At 43.3% G+C, this 14214-nt stretch overlaps 1 protein-coding gene across 1 annotated transcript in view; it reads left to right on the top strand.

Moving 5' to 3' along the window:
- The window catches only part of PTPN18 (protein tyrosine phosphatase non-receptor type 18), a gene marked incomplete at its 3' end in the record, with an annotated part of 160080 nt that overhangs the window by 125418 nt on the left and 20448 nt on the right, over nucleotides 1-14214 (top strand). The window contains exons 9-11 of the mRNA XM_082264282.1: nucleotides 6814-6880; nucleotides 9218-9295; nucleotides 13132-13221. Coding sequence (XP_082120408.1) covers nucleotides 6814-6880; nucleotides 9218-9295; nucleotides 13132-13221 — 235 coding nt within the window. The remainder of the gene's footprint in view (nucleotides 1-6813; nucleotides 6881-9217; nucleotides 9296-13131; nucleotides 13222-14214) is intronic.

Here is a 14214-nt window from a genome sequence, read left to right as displayed (position 1 = left end):
TTTCTCGGCCCACAAGCGGCCCTTTCGTCCGTCTGGATCGCAGGAAAAGGGTTTGAGATCAACCCGTAAATTTGTGGGAGGCTCCAAGAGACCCTGGAATGGTAAGTCAAAAGCGGGTGCTACCGGTTACACAGAAAAGCCTTCCCCAGCCCGAAGTGGCTCCCTCACCCGCATCTGGGGTGGGGGGATGTCTTCGCCTTTTTCCGGAAACCGTGGACCTTGTTCATTCAGGACGAATAAGTTCACGAGTTGATTCGTTTCGGTCCTTGCCTCAGGCAAGGTTCTTTCCTTCTAACTTGTGCCTGTCTCATGATCGGCTGCAGGGCCTCTATGGGGCAGTGCAGGACCTGTTAGCACAAGGGGTCATTGTACCGGTTCCAGATTTGGAACAATTTCAAGGTTTTTATTCAAATCTGTTTTAAGTTCCCAGGAAGGAAGGCAAGGTTCCTCCAAACTTAGACCTCAGGGCTTTGAACGGTTTTGTGCGAGTTCAGAAATTTCAGATAGAGTCCATCTGCACGGTAGTAGCTTTCCTTCATCAAGGGGATCTTCTGGCTTCTATAGATCTCAAGGACGCTTACCTTCATATTTATATACCTTCATATTCCAATATATGTCAGGCATCAGCGTTTTTTTCATTTGCCGTGGGTGAGGAACACCATCAGTTAGTGGCGTTACCCTTTGGTCTCGCCTCAGCTCCTTAGGAGATCACAAAGGTTTTGGCCCCAGTGCTGGCCTTGCTATGGCAGAAGGGGATCGTGGTACTGGGTTACCTGGACGATCTGCTTCTGCATGCAGTCTTCTTTGGCTCTAGAAGCTGATTTAGACATTACTGTGCAAACTGTTCAGGAGTTCAGATGAACACTAAATTTTCAGAAATCAGCTTTGACTCCGTCCACCAAGCTGGACTACTTGGGTCTGACCCTGGATTCAGCATAGACATGAATGTTTCCACAGGCGAAACTACTGAAACTGCAGGATGTGATTCGGCTCTGGTTGTCCAACCGTCGGTCGTCGCTCAGGACTTAAGGCTCCACCTTTGAGGCAGTTCCGTTGGCTCAGTTTCATAGCGGACCTCTGCAAAGACAGCTTCTTGTCGAATGGAACAAGGATCCGCTGTCGTTGGACGATCTATTCCTGTTGGGTCAGGGTACGAGGGGGTCTCTGTTATGGTTGCTCTGCTCCCTGCGCTTCGCCTTGGAAAATCCTTTCTTCCCCTGTATTGAACAGTGACTACCACGGATGCCAGTCTGTCCGGGTGGGGAGGTGTCTTGGGAGTGTACTGCCGATCAACATCCTGGAGATTCAGGCGATCAGGCTTTGTCTGTCTTAGTAGACGGATCGTCTGCAGGGACGCCCTGTGAGGATACAATCGGACAATGCTACGGTTGTGGCATAGGTCAATCATCAAGAGGGCACAAGAAGTGCTCTGGCGGCCTGGCAAGTAGCCGGCATCTTGAGGTGGGCAGAACTCTATGTTCCGGCCCTCTCTGCTGTGCACATTCCGGGGGTAGAGAATTGGCAAGCGGACTATTTCAGCCGGCAGACGTTGGATCCGGGAGAATGGTCTCTTCACCCGGAGATGTTTCATCAGCTGTGCCTTCAGTGGGGGACCCCCAATGTGGACCTGTTGGCCTCCCGTCTCAACAGGAAGGTGCAGAGATTCATAACAAGGTCGGGATCCTCTGGCAGACACCCTGTTGGCCCCTTGGGGTCAGTATCATCTGATTTACGCTTTTCCTCCAATTAAACTTCCGTTGCGACTGCTATGCAGAATCGAGGTAGGAGAGATTCCAGTCATTCTGGTGGCACCAGACTGGCCTCACCGGTCTTGGTACGCAGGCCTGGTAAGGCTGGTAGCAGATGTCCCTTGGAAACTTCCTCTCAGACAAGATCTTCTGTCTCCGGGACCAATCTTCCATCCTGCTTTACAGTGGCTGACTTTAACAGCATGTGTATTGAAAGCCAAGTGCCGAAGAACAGAGGGCTTTCGGCGTTGGTGATTCCTACTTTGTTGAAAGCTACTTCCAGAAAAGTTTATCATGGAGTTTGGAAGGCGCGCTTTATTTGGTGTGAGTCTCGGGGGGTTTCTCCCCGTTTCTTTTATGTGTCTCGCCTGTTGGAGTTTCTACAACTTGGTGTAGATCAACTTTTGGCTCTGGGCACCATCAAGAGCCAGATTTCCGTCTGACCATCTTTTTCCAAAGGCCGTTGGCTGCGAAGCTTTTGTGCAGGGAGTTCGCCACCTGGCTCTTCTGGTGCGCTCCCTGGTACCCCCGTGGGATCTCAATTTGGTACTGTCGGTGCTTCAAAAGCCTCCTTTTGAAAACATTTGTGAATTCCCTCTGCTCACTCTTCCCGTAGAAGGTGGCCTTTTTAGCCGCTATTACTTCTGCACGTAGGGTGTTGGAGTTGGCTGCATTGTCCTGTCGGTCACCTTACCTGGTGGTTCACAGGGATAAAGTGGTGTTGCGACCCTGTCAGGCGTTCCTTCCTAAGGTGGTCTCTGGGTTTCATTCGAATAAAGATATTGTGTTACCGTCCTTATGTCCTAAGCTGAAACATCCTAAAGTAATTGCTTTACATTCCTTGAATGTGGTCAGGGCAATTCGGGTGTACATGGCGGTGACTGAGTCGATTCGGAAATCCGATTCTTTGTTTGTTCTTACAGATGGACCTAGTAAGGGGCAGGCCGCATCTGCTGCGACCATTTCCAGATGGATCAGGCGGACGGTGGTGCAGGCCTATTCTATTAAGGGTCAGGTCCCTCCTTTCTCTGTCAAGGCGCATTCTACGAGGGCGCTCAGTGCCTCCTGGGCCTTTGTTCATCAGGCGTCAGTGGTTCAGGTGTGAAGGTGGCTACGTGGTCGTCTGCACACACATTCACAAAGTTTTATAAGTTGGATATACTTGCATCTTTGGATGCTGCTTTTGGCCGCAAAGTTTTGCAGGCTTTTGTTGCAGAGGCTCACGCCTCTTGAGGCTGTATTTTATTCCTGGTCGTGAGCTCCAGTTGTTCTTGGTTGAGCTTTTGTTTTACCTGGTTGGCTATGTTTAGTCTTGTTTGGGAATTATATGCATTGCTGTGTTTTTTCCACCCCTTACGTTGATACTGCTTTGGGATATCCCAAGGGTCTAGAAGACATGGAGCTGTGTCAGGCAGTGAACAAACGAGAAAACTGGATTTTTGTCTTACCCTAAAAATCCTTTTCTCTGGGGTTCACTGACGGACACAGCACCCGCCCCTCTGTTGGGTTGAGTTATGTATTCTTCTGACACTGCTTGTTACAAACTGAAGCCCTATAGCAGGAAGTGATGGTATACCCCCCTGGGACTGCCTCAGGGGCGTAGCCAAAATTGTTTCTGCCTAGTCCTACTCCTGAAGAGAGAGCAGCATAAGCCCAAGGGTCTAGAAGACATGGGGCTGTGTCCATCAGTGAACCTCAGAGAAAAAGATTTTACAGTAAGACAAAAAAACATTTTTTTCCTTGTGCTGATTAGTGTGTTCAACCTCCACTCTTCATCCCCATCTAAGGGAGCCAAGTGGGAGGGGCAGAGATTCCCTTCTGATGTATGTAAGATAATCAGAGCAATCTGCGCTCTCTGACCTTCTGTCTGCACAGTGTTGATTGACGCTGTGCCAGTCACATTTTTAAACAAAAAAAAAAAAGAAAAATTAAATTAAGATAAAGCAGAAATGGCTTATATATGTTTTCAATGTTACACTACACATACAGTATCTCACAAAAGTGAGTACACCCCTCATATTTTTGTAAATATTTCATATGTTTTCATGTGCCAACACTGAAGAAATGACACTTTGCTACAATGTAAAGTAGTACCGGTTGTATTACCGTGTAAATTTTCTGTCCCCTCAAAATACTGTAACTCAACACACAGCCATTAATGTCTAAACCACTGGCAACAAAAGTGAGTACACCCTTAAGTGACAATGTCCAAATTGGGCCCAAAGTGTCAATATTTTGTGTTGCCACTGTTTTTTTCCAGCACTGCCTTAACCCTCTTGGGCATGGAGTTCACCAGAGCTTCACAGGTTGCCACTGATGTCCTCTTCCACTCCTCCATGATGACATCACGGAGCTGGTGGATGTTGGAGACCTTGCGCTTCTCCACCTTCCGTTTGAGGATGCCCCATAGATGCTCAATAGCAGTGGCAGGTGGTGCATGATAATTTCGGGGGGAGGGGGGGCAAAACCCACACCCCCCGAGGGACGGCCTGCCGACAGGCCAATGCACCTCCACCACCCCCCTTTGGGATGGCCAGCCAGTCAGCCGGCAGGCAAATCCACCACCCCCATGCCCCCCCGCGAGAGAGACGACCAGACGGACAGCCGGGATTCTTACCCCCTCTTTGTGGCTGTGATTTTCCTCCCACCATGTGTCTCCTCCCTCTTCCTGGCCAATGGCCAGTAAAATCGCTTCTCTTTTCAGCCAATCGGGAAAGGGGTCTCACGACCTGCTTCCTGATTGGCTGGGAGGAGAATCAGTGTGATAATAGCGAATATTAATTTGCTATTGTCATACAACTGGGTGAGCTCAGGGCACAGTGCCTCTAGCTCCAGTCACGTGCTTCAAGAAAAAAACCCATTGGAATCCATGCATCCGGCGCCCTGCATGTAGATTAGGGGGCCGGATGCATGGATGGGGGGGCAGCACCCCTGCGCCCCCAATGGACGGGCCACCACTGCTCAATAGGGTTTAGGTCTGAAGACATGCTTGGCCAGTCCATCACCTTTACCCTTAGCTTCTTTAGCGAGGCAGTGGTCGTCTTGGAGGTATGTTTCGGGTCATTATCCTGTTAAAATACTGCCCTTTGGCTCAGTCTCTGAAGTGAGGGGATCATGCTCTGCTTCAGTATGTCACAGTACGTGTTGGCATTCATGGTTCCCTCAATGAACTGTAGCTCCCCAGTGGAGGGGATGCAGCCCCAGACCATGACACTCCCGCTACCATGCTTGACTGTAGGCAAGACCCACTTGTCTTTGTACTCCTCACCTGGTTGCTGCCACACACGCTTGACAACATCTGAACCATATAAGTTTATCATGGTCTCATCAGACTACAGGACATGTCTCCGGTAATCCATGTCCTTAGCCTGCTTGTCTTCAGCAAACTGTTTGCAGGCTTTCTTGTTCATCTTTAGAAGAGGCTTCCTTCGGGGACGACAGCCATGCAGACCAATTTTATGCAGTGTGCGGCGTATGGTCTGAGCACTGACAGGCTGACCCCCCACCCCTACAACCTCTGCAACAATGCCGGCAGCACTGATCTGCCTGCGTCTATTTCCTAAAGACAACCTCTGGATACGACGCTGAGCACGTGCACTCAGCTTCTTTGGTCGACCATAGCCAGGCCTGTCTGAGTGTAACCTGTCCTGTTAAACTGTTGTATGGTCTTGGCCACCATGCTGCAGCTTAGTTTAAGAGTCTTGGCAATCTTCTTATAGCCTAGGCCATCTTTATGTAGAGCAATATTCTTTTTTTCAGATCCTCAGAGAGTTCTTTGCCATGAGTTGTCAAGTTGAACTTCCAGTGACCAGTAGGAGAGAGTGAGAGCGATAACACCAAATTTGACACACCTGCTCAACATTCATACCTGAGACCTTGTAACACTAACAAGTTACATGACACCGGGGAGGGACAATGTCTAACTTGGGCCAATTTGGACATTGTTACTTGCCAGCGGTTTAGACATTAATGGCTGTGTGTTGAGTTATTTTGAGGGGACAGCAAATTTACACTGTTATACAAGCTGTACACTCACTACTTTACATTGTAGCAAAGTGTCATTTCTTCAGTGTTGTCAAATGAAAAGATATAATAAAATATTTACAAAAATGTGAGGGGTGTACTCACTTTCGTGAGATACTGTACATGTTTTGTAAACTGTATTTTGATTAGTAATAAAATGTTTGGGGGGGGCGGAGTTTGACAGGTATTTTCATTTGCTACCACTCGGCATCTGTACACTGCTAGCTGCAGAAAGAGGAGGGGGAGGAGCAGCTTCAGGAAAACAGTATTGCTCAATGAAGGCTGGAGGGGTGGGGAGAAGATTGTGTTCCCCCATACACACTACGGAAGTGACAGGAGGAGAGGGAGGGGGAGATGCAGATATGCACAGGAGAGTAGCTGGAAAAACGGAGGCATGTAATCTTACCATGCTTTCATGGCTCAGCATCCATGATAAGCTTGGTCAGCTCTCAGAGGGGAGGACAGGACCAGGCAGGATCAACCAGGTACTGTAGAAGATAGAAAGGGACAAATGACAAGGCAAAAGCACGATGCTAAAGAATTCAGTGATGGCGAACCTTGGCACCCCAGATGTTTTGGAACTATATTTCCCATGATGCTCATATACTCTGCAGTGTAGTTTAGCATCATGGGAAATGTCATTCCAAAACATCCGGGGTGCCACTGTTCTCTATCACTGCTATAGATCATGCCTTAAAGGGTTTTAGGGTTACAACCTCTTTAGGGTTACAACCTCTTTAATTACACTCTTCTCTCAAAGCAGGCTTGTGCCTTCACCATCTTTAGCCTCTTGAACTTGGCTGCCCACATTAAACAAACCCTTAGTCTTTTCTAACTATAGGCTTCTCATAGCTAAAATGGCAACCTCTGAGAACCCCCCCCCCCCCCTTCCCTTCTCTTTTTTCCTATCCTTTCAGTCCCCAATTGAATCCCCAAACACCACCACACAATGCTACAGATAGAAATTGCAAGGTCTTGGTTTGATGTTTTCTGCACATTAGATGGTTATTGAGTATAATGTGTGTTTGTGTCTCCCATGCAGTGCAGGATGTGGACGGACCGGAGTGATCTGTACAGTGGAGTACATCCAATGTTTACTACACAAACAGGTGACCTGTGCACACTGCACTAATCCCATTCTTCAGCTAGAGGGCAGCAAAGGGTTTTCTAAAAATAGATACTGTGTAGTAGGCTACATTGATGGGTGGGGCTATGGCCATTTGGAAAGCTAGCTTGAATGGCCTGTGATGACTCAGACATCACATGGCGTATTGCAGGTGCATGTCATACAGAACAGTATGCAAATTTTTGTGGAACGGTTGTAAAATCTCATTGTGACACACAGCAGTAGTTGTGAGCTTACCTCTATAGTACTTTGACTCATAGCAGAAGTTCCATTATGAGCTGCATTAACTACACTAACACTGTGTTAGAATCTTTTTATTCAGATACATTTGTATTGTAAAGTTTTGTCCTTTTTATAGGCTCATAGAAAAAAAAAAACACAAGACCAGAGCATAGGCAGTTTGACAGAGGCCATCTAGTAGGTAGGGGGAAACAAGGGATTCACTAGGATTCAAATTTTTATGTGGCATTGTAACATGTCAGGTGCAGTATGTAGTGTTAGAGATAGTAGAAAGATCTCTAGAAGGTGTGCACCCTTACTCATTTATCATTGTGCAGTGACCTGGGATCCAATCAACCCAGAGAGGCATATGTAAAGTATAATCAGATCAGTAGTGACAGCAGTAGCTGTCACTTTTGAAATCTCTCCGGCAACAGCTATCACTTTTGAAATTGGTGAGGCTGTGTGGGGCTCCGCCTGCATAGCTGCATCATTCATTCACAGAGATGTGTGAATGAATGAACTGCGAGTCCCGTTTACCACCATAGCATAGGGACTTGTAGTTCTCAATGAAACATGATTCAACATGGACATGATAATCACTGTGCTCATGATTTGACGCTATTTACACTTCCTCCAGCTCTTTATTTGAAAGCCCATTCTTCAGTATAAACATAGAGCTGTAAGAAAAGTCTGCAGGAGCCTGAGTTTTATCTGTGTAGCACTGCCCCCTTGGGGACTATTGGATTTCCACAATTCGGGTCCCCCTGGATTACCATTAACAACTCCGACATTCACAGTCTTTCACTTTACTTCTTGGCTCAGTCAATAATTAATCCAGGGGTATGTTTTTGTTTTGTTTTTATTTTATGAATTAGGGATGGGAGAAGGGATTAGTGGGATACTCCAGATGAACTATGCACAAAGTTTGGAGGACATCTGTCTGTTGATACAGCCAGGCTGTTGATCCACCTTGCCACTAGATGGATTTAAGATTAAGTGTCTTTCCAGATGACTTGATGAACTAAAGTTATCTTCAGGACACTCTCCTAGTATCCTCTTTCTTGACCACTGACACCCGTCCACTGGCTATCCTACTCCAGGGTGGCCCCCTTTAGGTCAGGCCCCTTGACACGATCCCCTGTACTCACGATACTGTTTTTCTGGGGTCTCCAGTGTCTCCCCCTCAGTCAGCTTTCCTGGATCTCTGGGTTCAGCTCCATTCCTCTGGCCCTTAGGACAACCCCCTGATGCCACACGTGCCACTGCTACAGAGGAGGAGGTAGCCACCACCCTCCCTCCGGGACTCTGCTCACCAGCCAAAGACCCCGCAGCACATGTGCTCCTGGCTTTTATACAGTATCCCAGAATGCACCAAGACAGCCTGTCTCTGCCAATCACCAGGACTGTATCAAAGCCTATGTACCCATTGGTCAGGTTTCCTCCCACTGTCCAACATGCCTCCCTATTGGACCAGTGTGAAACACTCTCTAGACTCCATGAATCACATACTGAGCACACTGAGCAGACCTCACTAACAGATCCTGCTCTCTGCTACACAGAAAGCAATATAGATTTGCCTGCTGCTCCTCTGATAGGCAGACAGAGCCAAAAACTATACTCTCTCACTAGCACCTACCTAGTCTACATCTGTGATCCACTTTTTTCTGCAAATGTATGTGCATTTATTTTCTAAAAGGCACACTTAGTACCTGTAATAATTTTTTTAATGAATTTATAATTTTTATGAATTTTATCTGCCTGCAACTTAGCTTTAAGTAGAATATAAGTTCATTGTGGTTAATTAAGATTGGTCCTCCAGAGAGGAATTCTGAAATCCTGAATGAAGCATAGTTTGGAAAGGAAGTACATGGACAGTGATAAGCTCAAACAGAAGGGATTGTATGCTGGTGTTTTAAAAGACAGGTGCACAACCATGAAAATTCAATGAGTCTGATAGCTATAATGTAAATATGTTTGATTTGCGTTAGGTCAAAGTATACCAGAAAAAGTTAGTATTATGAAAATTACACAGAAGAAATTTTGACGTACAGATTTAACAAGTATGTATATCTGGATCCCCTATGTCTCTTTATTATAGAAGGTGCCAGAAGACTTTAGTATATTTGAAGTTGTGATGATGATGAGGCGCCAAAGACCCTCCGCCATACAGACAAAGGTGCGTTTATTCATGATTCTCATTAAATAGCTGTGCTTATTTTACTCTTTTAATAGTTTTACCTGTTCCTTATAAATGCTTTGAAAAATAAAAAGCATTGAGGATTTGGGACTGTTAAAGTTATGTTCACTTCTAGATGCTTGCACTTTATATTTGACTACACCCCCTCCCCCCCTTTCAAGTTTTAATTGTATCTTATATTTTCACTATTATTATAACGTCTTTGCTTTACAAATAAAGATTCTTTACAGATGGCAGCCTTGGCACAGGATTTTTAGAGCACTATGGGTTTTCCAAAGAAAGAGCAAAGCAGAAGCTGTTTACCTTCATGCTCTTCCTCTCTGTTTCTTTTTGGTTTAAACTCCACTGGGAGCTGTTTGAACAGACTTTAGTAGTTCAATCCGCAACTTGTGTAAATCAGAGCTTGATCTATTGAGTTTAAAAAACAACAGGCATTCTTCAGCAAAGTGGGTAAGGTTAGCCTGGAAAACAGAGGTTAGCCTGTTGTTGAGAGATTAAAATAATGACTTAAAAAAAATAAATTTTAGTCAGATCGAAATTACCTAAAAACGCGCAAACCCATAATAACATTCGCTTTAACGGGAATCTGTACTGCTTTTAAGTTGTTACCAAAAAAGCACGGACTACGTGGGAGCCCCCAGGGTGCTGAATGTGTAAATTTTGACTATGAGCTTTTAAATATAGCTGTGCTGATACAGGCCTGATTGTTGGTTGAAGAGGCCAGCACATAAAATGCCATCTTTGACCACAAAAATGTTTGCATGTACAGGAAACCTATCAGGAGACAAATGCATAGACTGCCTTTGCTTACTGTACCTCTTTCTGAAGAATGCTGACTACCAAACAGTCATACTGATCCTCTGTTTTCAATACTTTATTTAAGTGACTTAGAAAAAGATCAGGAGGTGTGAATGTCTTGCTACCCATACTTGTACAGTATACAGTGTATACAGTTTACTGAAGACAGTGGGATCAACATAGCAGGCAGGCAGCTAGCATTTACAGAAGAAGAATCAGCTACTGCAGCTTGCTCCTTATTTTAGTACTGTATTTCTTTAACGTTCTTTCCCATACGAGGCAACATGGTACTACATACTACTGGTTAATGCATTGCATCCTCATTCATACCTTCAGTTGTATTTTTCCTATATCATATTTACCTTTTGCTTTTATGCCATTGCTGTAAGGTATGGAGCATAAATAAAAGATTTAAAAAATTATATCATCTACATACCTGGAAGAACTATTTGCAAAATCCCTGTGACTACTGTTATTACCCTTAATGGGAAATCCACAATGGGATCACATGGGAAAATAAACGGGACTATACGATACCCAATGTGTGAAGGAACAAAACGAGAAAGAAAATGAAGGAATAACAATAAAATAAAAATTGTATAAACCTTATTCCTACAAAAAAGCCAAAAAGGCCCCAAAATAGACAATCCATAGATACGTGCATACTAAAAACAATGCAAACACATGAAAGACTGTAAATACGTGCGGTAAAGCCCAGTTTACAAAATACAGTGGAGGTATGTGGACAGAAAACCCCAACGCGTTTCTGGGGGTAAAGATGTCCACTAAATAATCATCTCTAAAGCAAATATAAAAGAGATAATCAGTATACAAACATTTGGGATAATATAACATGCTGAAGGCACATCAAATACCACCCCGGCATATAATACTTACATTTAACCAGTCAGACATGCAAAAATATGTAAGCATAGCACAAGGAAAAACCAGCTGTATGTCAAAGGCTCAGAGACGACACCTCACAGGCAAAGGCCAGGGTCCCCAGGTAACGCACAAGGGATCAAATGATAAACAGGATATTAAATCCAAAATCTAAAAGTAATGTATAAATATTAAAAAAAAAAATAAAAAAAAAAAATATATATAAATATATATAAATAATTGTAAAGTATAAACACTGATAAATACCTTTTGAAGATTCAAAAAAAAAGACTTTGAAAAGGAAATCTCCAATGAGAATACAAAATGGGGGCCAAAATATCCCCAAAATTCAAAACCTATATGAAATAAAAACAACAAATGAAGAAAGAGAAAAAAAAAAAATTGTAGCAAGATCATTTACCTGCCCTGTTGCCAAATATAGTGTGTCAACCTAAAGTGACTCTTCCCCCAGAAGGGGAAAGAATGAGGCTGATGGCCTGAAAGCTTGTATAAATACAATTGGTCATCTGACAGGTAAAAGCCATAATAAACAAAATGGAGCACACCTGGCCAGTTTATCTCCTATCAAGCTGAAGGAGACTGACGTCTCCAATGACCCCACCCACCTATACAGGTCCCGACCACAGTTATGTCCACAAAGCCGATGACATGTGCATGCGTGGTCTGGAAATAAGCAGACACACTGCTGAAACCGGAAGTAGCAATTCCGCCATGATGGAAAGTGGCAGAAGAGAGGATCGGCGCCAACACAGGTATCCCTGCAGGTCAAATGGAAGCATCCACTGACCCACAGGTGCCAAGCCCAGAAAATCAGGGCTAAGCAAAGGGTGCCCCCTCTTAAAAAAGGGGGCTATATGTGCCGGGTGCGGAACATGGGGCATCGCAATGAACAGGGAGGTCGACTATGAGCCACAGAAACACAGTAATAAAAACAATAGGAAAAAACAATCAAAATCATATAATGTGTACAGATAATAGTGGTTAGTTGTTACTAATTTTTCGGAATTGAACAAAATCAAAGCCACAGTGCTTCCTAGTTTCCAGGGCTTCCCTATATTTTTTAAAGAAGGAATCATGTGTAAAGCTCTGTAAGAAGGTTGCTGAATTTGCTGAATGGGATTATGGTAAAGTCGAAATAAACAAAGCACATTTTATGACTTCAGCGCCCTTGCAGTGATTACTGAGTTCACTACCATGTTTCCCCAAAAATAAGCCCTACCCCAAAAATAAGACCTAGCGTGATTTTCAGGGATGGCTGCAATATAAGCCCTACCCCGAAAATAAGCCCTAGTTAAAGTCCTTGTAAAAACATGTAATCCATTTTGTAAAAAGATTATATAATGTGCAGTGTGTCTCCTTTTGTAAATTTATTGTGGAAAATACCTTATTTATAGCACCACTGGGTGCTCACGTGTCCTGCTGGAGAGCTTCTCCTCTCCTCCTGGCTGAAGTCATTGGTCCCTCCCTCTGCAGTGCTCAGGGCAGAGCTGACAGCCTCTCCCTCTGCAGTATTCGGAGTGGGAAAGATGAGCTCCAGGTGGGTCATGTGAGCGCCCAGCGACGCTGTAAATAAGGTATTTTCTACAATAAAGTTACAAGAGGAGACACACTGCACATTATACAATCTTTTTACAAAATCGATTACATCATTTTACAATGACTTTAACCAAGGTTTATTTTTGGGATTACAGGATGTCATAATGCTGACTCCTCAGCTGACAGGGGGAGAGGTGGAGAGAAGACAGGGGACACAGAAACTTTTTAAAAAAAAATGTTATTACAGGTTTTTTAGAACATGGAGAAGGGAATATGACACAGCACAAGCACTGTGTGGTCTATCGTGCTTTAAAGGATCAGGATATTTTTATTTTTTTAGGGTTACAACCACTTTAGGATCATCATTGTACATACCGTAAATAAATAAGACAACCTTTGAAAATAAGCCCTAGTGTGTTTTTTGTACACAAAATGAATATAGGACCCAATCTTATTTTCGGGGGAAACATGGTAGTCAATTTTACTTGAAGCTCTTTCTGTGTTGCTGTTTGTTCACTGTCACAGCCTTGTCTGTAAAGTCAGATTGTTGCGGTAACTAATCCATGTTCTTCCCGCAGGAACAGTACGATTTCCTGTATCACGCAGTTACTGAGATGTTTGAAAAGCAACTAAATGATTTAAATCACAATTATGAAAATCTGCAGCAGGTAAGGGGACAAAAATGGTAAGATAAGTTCTTATTGCTTTTACTTTTTGTTTCTAGGATTCTGTCACAATAACAGTTTTTATAATATAGTATATAGACTGACTTTGTTAAGGAGGTAGTGCTATTTTTAATAGATTTACTTTTTTGTTTTTTGCACATTGCTGCTCGTCATAAGTAGGTTGAGCTATGTATGCAAACTTTCAGACAGAAATTATTTTTTCTGAAATGCAGTAATGCCCAACAGTGGCTGAACCTAGTATATATATATAAGGAATTTGTCCCAGCGCTGTACTGGGAGGACACCATATGACAGGTAAGTCTGCCATAATGTACTAATATGCTGTGCATACTAGTACATTATGGCATAACCCACCTAGGGGGCCTTGAAAAAAATAAAAAATACAGCAGACTTTACTTCTGCTTTAAGGATTATTTTTTGCAAAGACGAGAAATCATTTAAAATCAACTGAAACTGAAATAATTATAGTTACTCAACCCTGATGATTATTTTCTTTCGTTGGATTTTTTTTTTTTTTTTTCACTTCTTTCTTTCAAGCCATTTTCCACTTTTAACTATTTCTGTCAAAGTTGATCACTGTTCAATTTCGCAAAAAATGTTAATTAATGCATTCAGGATAATAAGGAAGGGGCATGTTGAAGAGACACTTATAATTAGAATTATAAATAAAAATAGAATTATTAATTAGAATATAATTAAAGTGTCATTTGGTATTTAGAAGATTCAGAGGCATGCACAGGTTAGCCCACAAATTTTAGTGGTTTTCCCAGTGATTTCCATCTACTGCTATTACTGATTTTAGCACAGTTTTTCTACCTTTGCATATAGATACTAGGCAATTGAAGTGATTGTAAATGATCAACTTGTAAAACAACCCATTCAGTTTAAACTAGAAATGAAACGCAAAACATTTCTGTATAGATATAAATAAAATGATAGATCCTTTTTTTTTTTTTCCTTTTTTTTAAAGTGATC

The sequence above is a fragment of the Pelophylax lessonae genome (genome assembly GCF_965119305.1).
Source record: "Pelophylax lessonae genome assembly, chromosome: 7".
NCBI classification, from domain to species: Eukaryota; Metazoa; Chordata; class Amphibia; order Anura; family Ranidae; genus Pelophylax; species Pelophylax lessonae.
Note: the sequence above shows the minus strand (reverse complement) of the source record. Positions and strands in the feature narration are given on the sequence as shown.